At 48.8% G+C, this 12,913-nt stretch overlaps 1 protein-coding gene across 1 annotated transcript in view; it reads left to right on the top strand.

Moving 5' to 3' along the window:
• The first annotated feature begins 808 nt into the window (after positions 1-808).
• PSMB5 (proteasome 20S subunit beta 5) overlaps positions 809-12,913 on the top strand; it is a 47,183-nt gene continuing 35,078 nt past the window's right edge. The window contains exon 1 of the mRNA XM_085599738.1: positions 809-982. Within this exon, the coding sequence (XP_085455864.1) occupies positions 809-982 (174 nt within the window). The remainder of the gene's footprint in view (positions 983-12,913) is intronic.

The raw sequence follows: 12,913 nt of genomic DNA on the forward strand, positions 1-12,913 counted from the left end.
CCCACGGACCCTCGACATGCCGAAATGGTGAACTGTGAGGAAGTGAAGCTAAATGCACCAAGCAGCAATGCCCCTCCCCCGCAGCGCCCGCGGGGGAACAAGACTGATCTGAGCGCAGTGTCCCTGAAAGCGGGCGCCGTGTTGTTAAAATTAAAGCCCTGTGGTGTCCAAAACTATATAAACATATGTTTTACAATTAAAACAACAACAGGAGCGTAAAGTCAGAAAGCAGTAACAAGCAGGAAGTGGGATAAGGGAGGGGGTGGCAAATGGTGTGCACTTTCACGGCCGCTTTGATGTTCTCAGTGGCCGCGCGGCTCACTGAGAACATCAAAGCGGCCGTGAAAGTGATCAGCAGGCTGCCAAATGGTGCGCGCGCCCGGCGCACATGCACTGTAGTTGGCGGCCTGAAAGCACTAGTTTGCACTTCCAAATCCCCCTTTTACAAAAGCTCTCGCGAGAGCAGCGCTAAAGCGCTGGCTCAGGCGAGACCTAAAAACTGCCCAAAAAAATTAGTCACGTCATGGTCATGCCCTCAAACAAGATGGCGCGCGCCGTGAGTCAGCGTTGTAATGAGACGGCGACTGCTCCGTTATGCCCTGAAAATATGGCGTTTTTTTTACATACAGGCAAAAGACATGAAGCCACTTACAATGCCATTAGTTAAGATGACGAAGCCGGATTCCTAGCGATGCCTTGACGTCATCGCCATTACTGCCCTCAGTAAGGATGGCGATCACCTCGTATTAAGTCATTGGGTGAAGTCGCACTTGCGCATAGCGCTGTCAGCCACTGTACCCCAGAGAAGATGGCGCTTGCTAATATTGTTCGAAGTGCCGGGAGTTGGGGGCTTCATGAGCCGTTGGGACCCCTGGAGAGAGCCTCCGATAAGGGGTTGAATTTCGCAGTCAAGCCTGGAGGCGATATCGAGACCCCACTAGGATTGGAGATGGAGCACGGGACAACCACCCTTGCTTTCAAGGTAACTATGTCATTTAGAGATGACAATAAAAGGATGAGGCGACGCCACAAGCGTTTCACCGTATCTAGGTGAGGTAGGGGTGCAGGGAAGTATTTCCTAGATTGCCTATTATTTTCCAGGGAGTAATACTGCTGCGAAGTGCAGTTGAGGCTCAAGTTAGCAATCGGGAAAGTTGGAGCACATACCGGAAGCGCCGGACCACTAACCAAGTCCATAGACATGCCAACATGTCGAGTTTCCACGGTAGTAGGTACACGAGTATGGATTGTGAAGTAAATGAAGACGTCAGGGACACGATGGTCGTCTACAGGTAAGCAGGTGTGGATTTATTCGGTACGAAATGGACAAGTTTTTGGTGATTCAAAGCAAACGTTTTTTGCTATCACCTTATGGAAAACTTGAAAGGAGAGAGCACAACTGTTGTGGAAAAAACCCCTCACCCACCTACCTAGTAGGTGGCATGCTTCATCATTGGGGCCCAACTGGATTGCCTAGTACAATCCAGCTGTGCTACGACGCCTGGATTACAGCGGAGCAGGATATTGAAGTTGTGCAGAGAGTGACGTGCTATGTGAGATGTAACTATAGGTTAAAAAAGTCTCTGAGAAATGCCCTTTTTGAAAAAAACTTTTATTAGAAGGGTCCCAGGACTAATGTTAAAAGGTTGAGCGGGATATATAGTTAGGAATATTATTTTCCTGATATCCTTTGTAAATAAGGTCAACTAGTTTCAGCCTTCTGGATGGTTCTAGAGGCTTTCGTCAGGACCAGAAAAAGGTGAATGGCCATAAAAACAAGGTGTAGGCCAAGTGTAAATATCAGCACACACCCTAAAGTGTGCTGTGAGTGTAGTGACAATGTACTCACAGTATCTCCGTTTGAGAGTACTTGGGTATAGAGGTAGTTATGCCTCTGGTAACCGATCGACGTAAAAATCCCCTCTTGACCATTTATTTGTCAGGGAAAGTAAGGTCCGAGGTACCTAGGACGGCGATCGGGTCCGCTTGTTCACCTTGTTTTTATGGCCATTCACCTTTTTCTGGTCCTGACGAAAGCCTCTAGAACCATCCAGAAGGCTGAAACTAGTTGACCTTATTTACAAGGGATATCAGGAAAATAATATTCCTAACTATATATCCCGCTCAACCTTTTAACATTAGTCCTGGGACCCTTCTAATAAAAGTTTTTTTTCAAAAAGGGCATTTCTCAGAGACTTTTTTAACCTATAGTTACATCTCACATAGCACGTCACTCTCTGCACAACTTCAATATCCTGCTCCGCTGTAATCCAGGCGTCGTAGCACAGCTGGATTGTACTAGGCAATCCAGTTGGGCCCCAATGATGAAGCATGCCACCTACTAGGTAGGTGGGTGAGGGTTTTTTTCCACAACAGTTGTGCTCTCTCCTTTCAAGTTTTCCATAAGGTGATAGCAAAAAACGTTTGCTTTGAATCACCAAAAACTTGTCCATTTTGTTTTGCTAAAGTCATTGGGGAAGAGGACAAGTTTTCTTTTTCCTCGCTCTCTTTTTGTTCCTACTTGATTTATTCGGTACAACAGCAAACAGCAACCACTCTCCAGCTGACCAGACACATAACTGCCAAGCATGGAATACACCTTGATAGATAACACTCTGAGAACACACTAAAGCTTCTAGAGCGATAGGAGGGAAAGGACACAAAGGAAGGTCTAACGTAATACAGCCAAGTAAGTATTTACATCAGATTGTTTTCGTAGTCGGGCGTTAGCAAAGGCCCTTTAGCTTTACAAAAATTACACATATTCTATATTACGTTGAATATCTTTCAGCCAGCCTTCATCCATCCATCCATATGTTTTTGCGTAGTTCACATTTTTATTCTGCCCACTACAGCATGGACATACATGGCAACATTTTCCGACTGCTGGAAAGTGGGAGATTTTGACTAAAAATAGGGGTCATGTTTTCCCCCACATTCGGTTGCATTGCAGCATAGTCTCTTTGAAGCGGTAGACGCCAACGCCTCATCAGGGGTAGTAGGTGCTATGTAAACACAAATTAAAGTCATTTTTTTTGCTTCAAAAATCGGGAGTTTCTTACCTGAATCGGGTCTATTGGTATGTATGCTTGGGACAGTTGGTTTGCCAAATTTAGCCACCGACTAACTTCACTGTGGTAGATGACATTCTGGTCTCTTACAAAGATATAACAGATTATTACCCCCAGGTCCCTCCGTCCTCGTCCCATTCCTTACAAAGTGGAGATTACTATCTCCGCGACAGAAAAAAAGAACAGGAGCATGCTGGGATACCTAACCCACTCCCTCCCGCTGGGAGTACATAAGCGGTACCAGCCCAGCATGCAGCCTGTTCTTTTTTTCTGTCTTCCGACAGATTAGGACGTGCTGATCTTACCTGTGATTTCTTCGTTGGATGTCTCGTGGGGCTGCTGGGCTGTCCTCGACATCCTCTTCCGCGTCTCCTGGCCTGCTGGGCTTGCTGGGAGTCGCGTTGATTGGCGCCCGGCCCTTTGCGGCTGGGGCGCCGGATGTCCGGATTCCTTCCGGGTTACCGCGCGCGTCCTCCTACGGCTTGGCCTGGCTGGAAGACGCGCTGCTGTGGATGAGATGGGAGCCCAGGGGCTGCGCCGGGCGGTGCTCCTGGTCTCCCTTGGTGTGCTGCTCGCCTCCTTTCCTACCAGTGCCCCTGCTGTTCCTGAGGTTGGTGCAGGGACGATGCTTGATGGGGGTCAATGTCTGTTCGGTGGCTGCAGCTCTCTTCCTCGCCCGGCGCTGGTGTCTTGGAGGGCGCCTGGGCTGGGTCTTGGGGGCAGGGCGCTTTTGGTGTGCTCTTCCTGCCCCTGTGGTGAGTACCGCATAGCGGTTCCGATTTCTTCCATGCTTGTTCCTCTGTCTCTGTGCTTTGCCTGCTGGGTCTGGCTGTGCACGGTGGGCTGCTTCGGCGGTCTTGGCTGGGGGTCTTGCTTGGCTGCTTCGGGGGTATTCTCGCCGTGCTTGCTGCCTGGCGATTTTTTACTCTGGGGCCTGGCGTCCTCTGGTCTCACCGTTTGCTGGTTGATTCCTGTTGGGGTTTGTCCGTGCTGGCTTCTGGCGCTCCCTGTTCCTGCTTGCTGGGTTGGGGGCGTTGCATGGATTTCTGCGCTGTGTCCCTGCCTTGCTTCCCGATGCTGCGGGGGGGGGTGCTTCCTCCTCCGGTTCTGGGTTCCCTGTCATCAGGAGCTATAGCTCAATGGTGAGTCTTGTTCCTACGGTTGTAAAGGGTCTCACAGGACAAGGGTTCGAGTCCCGCACACTCTGTCAGAGTGGCATAAGGTGGCAAAGTTTCTCACTCATCTTTAAAGCTCCTTGTTTCCGCTTGCTCGACGCTTGTTGCTGAATGGCGTCTGGGCGGAGGGGTTGGGGGACGGTCTCTGTTTTATGGGGTTGGCCTGTCCCCCTGGTGGGTGCCGTTTTTCTTCTTCCATGTGCTGCGCTCTTCTGCTGTGCTGGCCTGCGGCCTTGGCTCCCTGTTTTCCACTGCTGGGGGTGTGCCGGGGCGGGCGGGTGCTGTGGCTGTCCCCCGTTCCCCTGTGCTCGCTTCTGCTCCCCTGGGCTATTTTCAATTTCTGGTGAGGTTCGTCCTGGTTCGTTCCTCTGTCCTGTGGGCTTCCTGCCTTCCTGCCCTGCGTGCTTCTGTTTCCCCCTGGTTGGTGCTTGGTTGTCTGTTCGCACGGATTCTTCAGCTGTTCTTTTATGGCCAGCCCTGGTGCGTGCCTGTCTGGGTGCCTGCCTGCGGCTCGGGCTGCTGGGCGCTTCTTGCGTCCTTCCAGGGGTGTTGGTGTGGCCCGTGCTCGGGGTGCCTTGTTTTTTTCTGCCCCCCTGTGCCTGTCCGGTGCTCTGAGCTTCAACGTGTGGGGTTTCCTGACCTGTGGCCTTCCCTCCCTGCTGGCGCCTGCTCCTGTCTTGGTGTTGCAGCTGGGCACGCCGGTGCCCTTGCGTCCGCTCTCTCCTGCCCTCCGGCGTATCTTCCTGCCTGGGTTGGTGGGCTCCTTCCCCGGCAGGTTCCCTGTGGGTGTACTTCGTGCTGGTTGTGGTCGGGGGGGGTGGGCCTGTGGCCCCCGGTGTTCCCCCGTCTGAGGATCCTCCACTTTGCGCTTGGCCTCTGCTTGTGTTTGGCTGGGTTGCTTCTTGCATCCTGCATCTGGGTCCTTGTTGCTTCCGGACTCCCTGTTTCTTGGGTTCTCGGGGGGGGGGGGGGAAGGGGCTGTTGTGCCTTCCCTCTGTTCCGGTGGGTCTTGGCCTTGGTTGGCTGTTGACTCCAGGGCTTTCCTGGTGGGCTTTCTGGCTGGTGTTGCTGCTTGCCTCTTCCCTCTTGCCTGATGCTGTGTTGTGGTGCGCTGGGTTGACTGATGGGGTTTGGTTTCCTGTTGCGGTTTCCTTTCCCCTCGTGTCTCTTCTTTGTGGCTTGCGGTCGTTTGCCTCTCGCTGCCGCTCCTTTGCCTCCTGTGGTGGCTGGGGGTTGTGGGTCTTCCTTGGCTTCTGCCTGGGTGGTTCCTTGTTTCTTGGGTGCACTGCTTCTGGGCCTCTCCCTGTTTATGGGTTCGGGTTGCCCTGTGCCCTTCTTTCAGGCTTTGGGTACCGCTCCCGATGTCCTCCTCGCCGTGCCTTATCTTGGGCTTGGCCAGTGGTTTTGTTGGTGGGACTGCCGGTTGTGGTCTAGCCTCCCGTAGTGTGTGGGCCACGTTGCTACGTCCCCGCTCCTCTTTTCGGCCTTGTGCTGGTGGTTGGCTTTGCCTGGGTCCTGGGGCTCTGGTTTTCACCTTGTGGGCCTTTTCCTTGGGCTTGGGGGTTTCTCGCTCCCGTACGGCCTGCTTTCGGCCTGTGGTGTCTCTGGCCGTTGCTCTTGCTGGCTCTGCGTGCTTTGTTCTTCCCTTTTTGGGTGTGTGCCCGCTCCCCCTGGGGGTTGTGCGCCTTTGGTTTCTCCGGGCTCCTCTCCTTTGGTTTGGGGGTGCCGGGGGTGTTCCAGGGTGCTGATGTGTTTCCTCCCTCCGGTCCTTGTTTTTGGGCCTTCCTTTGCGGGTTCCCTGCCTGGGTCCCTGCCTGGGTTCTTCCCTGGCCGCTCGTTCTCTGGTGCTTTGGGCCTCTTTTTGGCCTCTTGCTGGCCGGTGGTTCTGGCCCTGTTGGTCTGGGTGCCGGGTTGGTCCTGTGTTCTTTCCTGAGCTGCTCCTTTGCGCCTGGCTGGTGTGCTGTGACCTCTGTGTTGGTTGCCAGTTGTGGCTTGCCGGTCTGCCTCTCTGTTCCCCGGCTGCTTCTCCTCTCTTGGTGGCTTGGCGTGCTTTGGTGCCGGTCCCTGGTCCCTTCTTGTTTGGGGTTTTTGGGTTTGGGTCGGTTGACCCTTTGCCTCTCCTTTCGGGTTCTGCTGCTCCAATTTGGGGCCTCCGGGCTGGCTGGCTTGTCCGTTGTCCGGTTGGCTTCTTGGGTCTTCTGGGCTGCCTGCGTTGTTGGGCTGTTGGCCTCCTTGTTGGTCGTTCCTGTTTCGCCCTTTTTGGGGTACGCCTTAGGAGGTTCCTTGGTGTCCTCCTGACCTATGGGTCGGCTCTTGGTTGGTGGGGGTTTCTCCTTTCCGGTTCTGGGGTTTCTTTCCCCGATTCTGTGTTCGGCCCTTGGTTGTTCTCTCCTGGCTGTTCGCTGACCGTGTGTGGAGTCTGCTTTGGGTGGCGCTTGTTGCTCTCCCTGGCCTTGCTTAGGTGGGTTCCTGGGTTCGTGTCCCTGTGTCTCCTGCCTTTGGTTGCCTCGGTCCTGGCCTTTTGACTGGTTCCTGTGACCGGGTTTTTTTCTCCCGACGTGGCGGCCTTGGCTGCGGCCTTCCGGTGTCTCTGCTGGGGTTGACGGCTTGTCTTCCTGCCTTTTGGCCTGGGCCTTCTGTCCTTTCCTCTTCGGTCTTTGAGGCTCTGCGGGTGTCTTCTCCTGATGTGTTGGGGTTGGTCCTGTGAATGGTCGCGCTCGGTGTTTTCCGTGTTTGACGTGCCTCTTCGTTCTCCTCTTCATTCCCCTCGCCTCTTGGTGTGGTGTTTGTGGATTGGTCCGGCTGTGGGTCGCCTTCTTCTCTGTTCTGGGGGGTTCGCTCTCTGGCTTGCCCTACTATGTTCCTTCCTGGGTCTTTGGCGTGTCTCCCTGTGCGTCATGCTCTCGGGTGCTCTGCGTTGGGCCTGGTTGTGCTGTTTTGTCCCATTTGCTGCAGCTGCTTGGTGCTGCCTGGGGCTGTGGGCTTCTCCCTTGGTGGTTTTTCTCCCGGGTTGTTTGTCCTTCCTGGTTGGATTGCTCCTTTGGGGCGCTTCCGCTTCTCCGGGGTTCCCTTTCCCTGGTGGTTAGGGGTGGTGGTTTCTCTTTCTGCCCCTCTGGGGGTTTCCTTGGGTCTTGCTTCTGAGTGCGGGGCCTCCTTCGGGCTTTCCTGGGGGGTCTTGTGTTCGTTTGCGGTCCTTTCTAGCTAGTCCCCTGCTTCTTTTGGGGTCTGGGTTCTTTTCGGCTTGGTTGGAGGCATGGCTGGTTGTGTTCTCCTGCCTGCTTTTCTTGTGGGCTCCCTATTGCTTCTGTTGGGGTCCGTTTTTCTCGGTCTGGTGACCCTGGCTTTGGTGGGGTTCCGGTAGGCCGGGTTCTCTGCTTTGGTATTCTCCACTTTGTAAGGAATGGGACGAGGACGGAGGGACCTGGGGGTAATGTCCTATTACTTACCGGTAATCTTCATTACTCCTGGTCCCGTAGTCCTCGTCCCATTCCTTACTTCCCTCCCTCCCTCCCTGGCGGCCGGCCTTCCGGTTGTTGGCTTGGTATTTTCAGGCTGCATGCTGGGCTGGTACCGCTTATGTACTCCCAGCGGGAGGGAGTGGGTTAGGTATCCCAGCATGCTCCTGTTCTTTTTTTCTGTCGCGGAGATAGTAATCTCCACTTTGTAAGGAATGGGACGAGGACTACGGGACCAGGAGTAATGAAGATTACCGGTAAGTAATAGGACATTACAGTTATAGTTCAGAGTTTCCATTTGAAAGACCTTTTTTGTTTCTTTAACCCCTTCTGTGCCCATGACGAGCTGGACTCGTCATGGGCCGCGGTTGCGCTGTGCCCATGACGAGTCCAGCTCGTCATGAACCCCGCCCGCTAATGCAACGCCCGGCACAGGGCGGGGAAAGGGCGTGGCACACAAGGGGTTAATAGGTTTGGTACCATCTGATGAATCTGCCTGAGATTTTCCAGTTAAAAAACTTCATCCGTTTTGGTACCTTCATTACAAGTTTTGTGCCGATCCGTGAAGCAGTGGCCAAGAAGAAGGGTGGGGGGGGGTGTTCACGAGAGTGTGGTTTCCCCATTGAGGAGTTTGTTCTCAGTTCCAGAAAGAATGGCTGAGCGGAATTGCACCAAATTTGGCAAAACAGTAGAACTTTACTCAAAAAGCAGGCTCTTTGTTGTTGATTGGAATCTGTTTGCCATTTTCACAAAATCAGCATTTAAAGAGGAGCTCGGATTGCTCATGAAGGGGTTAACATTGGTAAAAAAAAAGTCTGACATCTTGACAGTTGGTGTCTAGATATGCTTGATTGGCCTATTGGAAGTGGATTGATGGGCCCTGGTTGGGTGGCCACAGCACCACTAAATTATATAATGCGGCGCAGACCGATAGCCTTTGGAATTGGTCGATTTGGAGTTTTACTGTACTCAAATGAATATGCTTACATTCAACTGTAATTTGTGCATCATACACTTCCAAGTATCTACACCAAATGTACTACACACCTGTCAGGTGGGATATGGGATGCGAGCTGTTTATGCTGTGGCAAACCAGGCGCAGACTTTCTGCATCTGGCGTGGGGGTGCGTCTCTGTCAGGAACTTCTGGAATCAAATCACAGTGGCTGTTGTGGCAATGGTGCTGCAACCGATGGACTTTAGCCCCGAACTATGTTTACTGGGTCTGGTGAAGGGCTTTGTATGTTTGTGGCAGTAGCCCTGTTGCTGGTAAAACGGAGGGTTGCTCTGCACAGGGGCAAAAGAGCAGTGCCTACTATGCGACAGTAGCTCTCTGAATTGGCGTATTGCAGTGACCAACTAGAACTAAATGCAGATGAACTCCTGCAGCCCTCAAGGTCAAGAGACATCTGAGGTCCTCTTGTTACATATCTGCTATCTGGCTTGGAAACGGGATAGATGGCGGTGGTCCGCAGGTGGTCGGCTTTAATGGATGTGTGCATTCGATATATCCACTGGTTGATATATTATTGCACAGATAATTTAAACCGAGCAAATGTATGTGGCACTGATTGTAGTAATGTTGATGTACTCTTTGCTTATTTTGAAAAAGCATATTAAAAAAAAAAAAAAGCGGACTAACATTTTAAAAATTATTTTTAATTTCAGGAACTTTAGTGTTTAACATGCTCAACAAGTTACTTGAAACTGGTGGCCAACTGTTTGTTTACGTATGCTTGAAACGATATTACAGTGAGGGGGAATTGGCAGCACAAGATTTGACTATGCCGGCCACATTCCACCAAATGTGGTTTAATCAATTGTTGAAATCCTCCATTTTCGTGTTCCATGATACTGCTGACATCATGTTTTCCCAAGATAATGTTAATTGTGAGCAGCCACCTGAGGTTTTATCCATTAGTGCATTCTGTTTACTTTGGTATTTCCTTCTGTTTTGCTTTTCCTTTTCCATATCTCTTCCTCCGCCTCTCTCCCTCCATTCTCTCTCTCTCCCCGTCATCTTGCTCCCTCCATTGCTCATTATTTATCTGCCCACTCTGTACTAAATTTGGGTTGTTTATAAAGAGCAACAAAGAACAGCAATACAATAATTAGAGTAAGTCCTATTAACAAAAAATAAAGGTGACAACCGCAAGCATAAAATGCAATACATGCGGAATTGTAAACAGTTTGTATACATACGCTCAATAAATACCACACTGGACAAAGATGAAATTGGAGTAAAGGGGGTGGGGACAGGAGGGAAAGGGAACAATATGCAACTGCATTATGTTATTCATGGTGGCTTTCCTACTTCATCTGATACAGTGATATTTTTATTAGATGAGGTCGAATGGGATAGGTAAATAGTTAATGGAAGCGATAAGGGGTCCTGCTTTATAGCTAGAGATACAGGAGAAACGGAGTTAGTATCTAATCCACGATGAAAACAAATAGCGTACCACCAGGACCTGAAAGTGACATTTTGGGCTAGTTTTCAGATTAATGTTCGGTGAAAAGCAACAGCTAACAATGAATGTAGACACTTATAATTTGGAGGGGTGCGGCTACTGGGGTGACCAGGTACCTAAAATGATATTCATTGAGGAAAATGAAATAGTCATTTTAAAAATCTTATTAATTTGAGTCCAGACCAATTCCCAAAACTGCTGAATAGGAGGGTAGTAAAACAACACTCGCTTTAAATCAGCAGTTCAGCATAAACAAGACCCAACAAGTAGAGGGTGTAGCTGGAGAAAAGGATGCTAGAGTCACTGGGGTAAATAACAGATGATGATGGTCAAAGTAGAGGGTCTGCTTAGTATATGCAGTACTCGTAGTTTTGTGTAGCTTAAGCCATAACTTATCCAATACGGTAATAGATCAACATTGCATTAAATCCCATTCTCAGGCCAGTTCAGTCTTTGATTTGGCTCTGTCCAAAGACCATTGTAAGGATTTGTATATAGCAGAAGCAGATGGGCAATTATCTAAAAATGGCAAAGGTGTAGTAGAAATAGAGGGGTGGGGCAGGAGGTAATTGGCAGTGTGCGAAGATATTAGTAGAGGGAGATGCAAAAATATTCACATTGTGTTCTGACAGCGGATGGCTGTGAAAATTTAGTTTGGGGATCAGAAGAGGACAAAGGTTGACCATCAGCGAGACATTGCGATATCCAGCGCAAACCTTTGGCTCGCCAAGTCTTCCAAAAAATCGAACCATTCGTAGCGACTTATTATGCCAAATGGGTTGTTGTTTATAGGTAGCAACCAAATGGTATGACGATGGTAGAAGAGGCGTCAAATCTGGGTTTACAGGAGTGGAAATATTTGGACAGCGTATTTGAGAAATATATTGTTAAAGAAAGAACTTCTTTAAAACTAAAGGGGAAATAAGAGATTTTTCTAATTGCAGCCACAAAGGGGTATGTAAGGGGACTTCAGAGGAGCGCCATCGGGCAGCTTGTTTCAAAGAGAAAGCATAATGGTAGTTTTTGAAATCCGGAATTTTAAGCCCCCGTTAAATTTATACTTTTTTAAAGAGGACAGACAAAGCTATATGTGGGGCCCTGCCTTTCCCAAGGAGTTTTGTTAAGAGATAATCTACTTTCTTAAATTAGTACCCAGGAATGAGAACAAAATCATAGCAATGACTTATAATATCAAGGGAGTGAGCATCATTTTAGTAGAATAAACTCTGCCCCACCAGGAGAGGAGGAGGGGTTGCCAGCGCGCGATAGTATTGTTTTGTTTTTGTAGTCGAAACGCAGTTTCGAAGTTTCTGTAACCGTCTTTGAAAACCACAATCCTAGGTACTTTATTTTGGAGGGTTGCCCTGCAAAACCTATGTGTTCAAAAAGTTGCTTATTACATAAAACATTTAAAGGTAATGCCTCACATTTATCAGTATTTAGTCGATACCCGGATAAGGGGAAAAGTGTCAACTTGTTGAAGAAAAGGATGCAGGGAGGTTGTAGGATTGGAGCAATACAGGAGAATGTCATCAGCATAAATTTACATTTTAACTCTGTGAGATCCAATTTGGAAACCTGAAATACGAGCATCTTGTGGATTTTGGTTAGCAAGGGTTCAAGTGAAATGACATACAAAAGTGATAAAGTATAACCTTGGCATACACCTCTGAATAAAGGAAAATAGTCTGCAAGCATACCATTAACAAAAATTGTAGCTTTAGGGCCTTTTTATAGCAAAGAAATTAAAGCAACCAATTTGGGCGGGAAACCAATCCATTTTAACGCTAGAAACCTAAAATCCCAGCCAATCGTATCAAAAGCTTTTCTGTATCCTAAGCAATAGCAGAAATAGGATGGTCTAATGTGGAAGCCTTGCTTAAGATGTTTAAAAAGACTATGGAATTGTCAGAGGCTAACCGGCCTTTAACAAAGCCGGATTGTTCCGGGCCTATGAGTTAGGGCAGAACAGGGTCAATGTGTAGTGCCAAAATCTATGCAAGAATTTAGTCAGTATTGACTAAAGAGATGGGCCGATAATTCTTCCACAGGGAAAGGACTTTGTCTTTTTGATGGCAGATCATGACAACTTGGAAGAGCCTTGAGAGGCACCCTTAGCAACTAAAGAAATAAATAAAAAGTAAAAATTTGGGAAGAAGTTTCCCAAAATGGCTATAAAATTCAATAGTAAAGCATCTGGCCCAGGGGCTTTCCCTTTGCGTAGCACAGAACTGCCTGACTAATTTCTAAAAGAGATATCAGCCCCTAATGAATCAAAATCAATATGGTGTGAGGGAGGAGATGTAAGTGTTTGAAAGTATTTGAACACATCTGATTGCAACGTTTGTGTTTCTATAGAATATACATTTGTATAAAAAGAGACAAACTAATTTAAGCTATCCTTGTCCTTAAAGAGTAATCCCCGTATTGCTTTGCAAGGATTCTATTTTAGTTCTGTCTTCTTATTTTGAAATAGTTGGCCAGCAATTTCTCAGTTTTATTTTGACCCCTAATAACGAGCACTGCTTTTCAATAAAAAGGAGGAAGCAGCATTCGTGGGTAACCTGTTAGCGGGGAGTTTGGCGTCTGTAAGATTTTGTAAAGAGGACTTATTTTTGGAGTGATCATAGGCATATACTAATTTTTTAATTTTCTCAAGTAATTGTTAGATTAAGCATTCATAGATTTGTTTCTTTTGCAAGACAACATTATAAAACCTCTTGACGCCGCCTTAAAGGAATT

This window comes from Triturus cristatus, chromosome 1_1 (assembly GCF_964204655.1).
Source record: "Triturus cristatus chromosome 1_1, aTriCri1.1, whole genome shotgun sequence".
NCBI classification, from domain to species: Eukaryota; Metazoa; Chordata; class Amphibia; order Caudata; family Salamandridae; genus Triturus; species Triturus cristatus.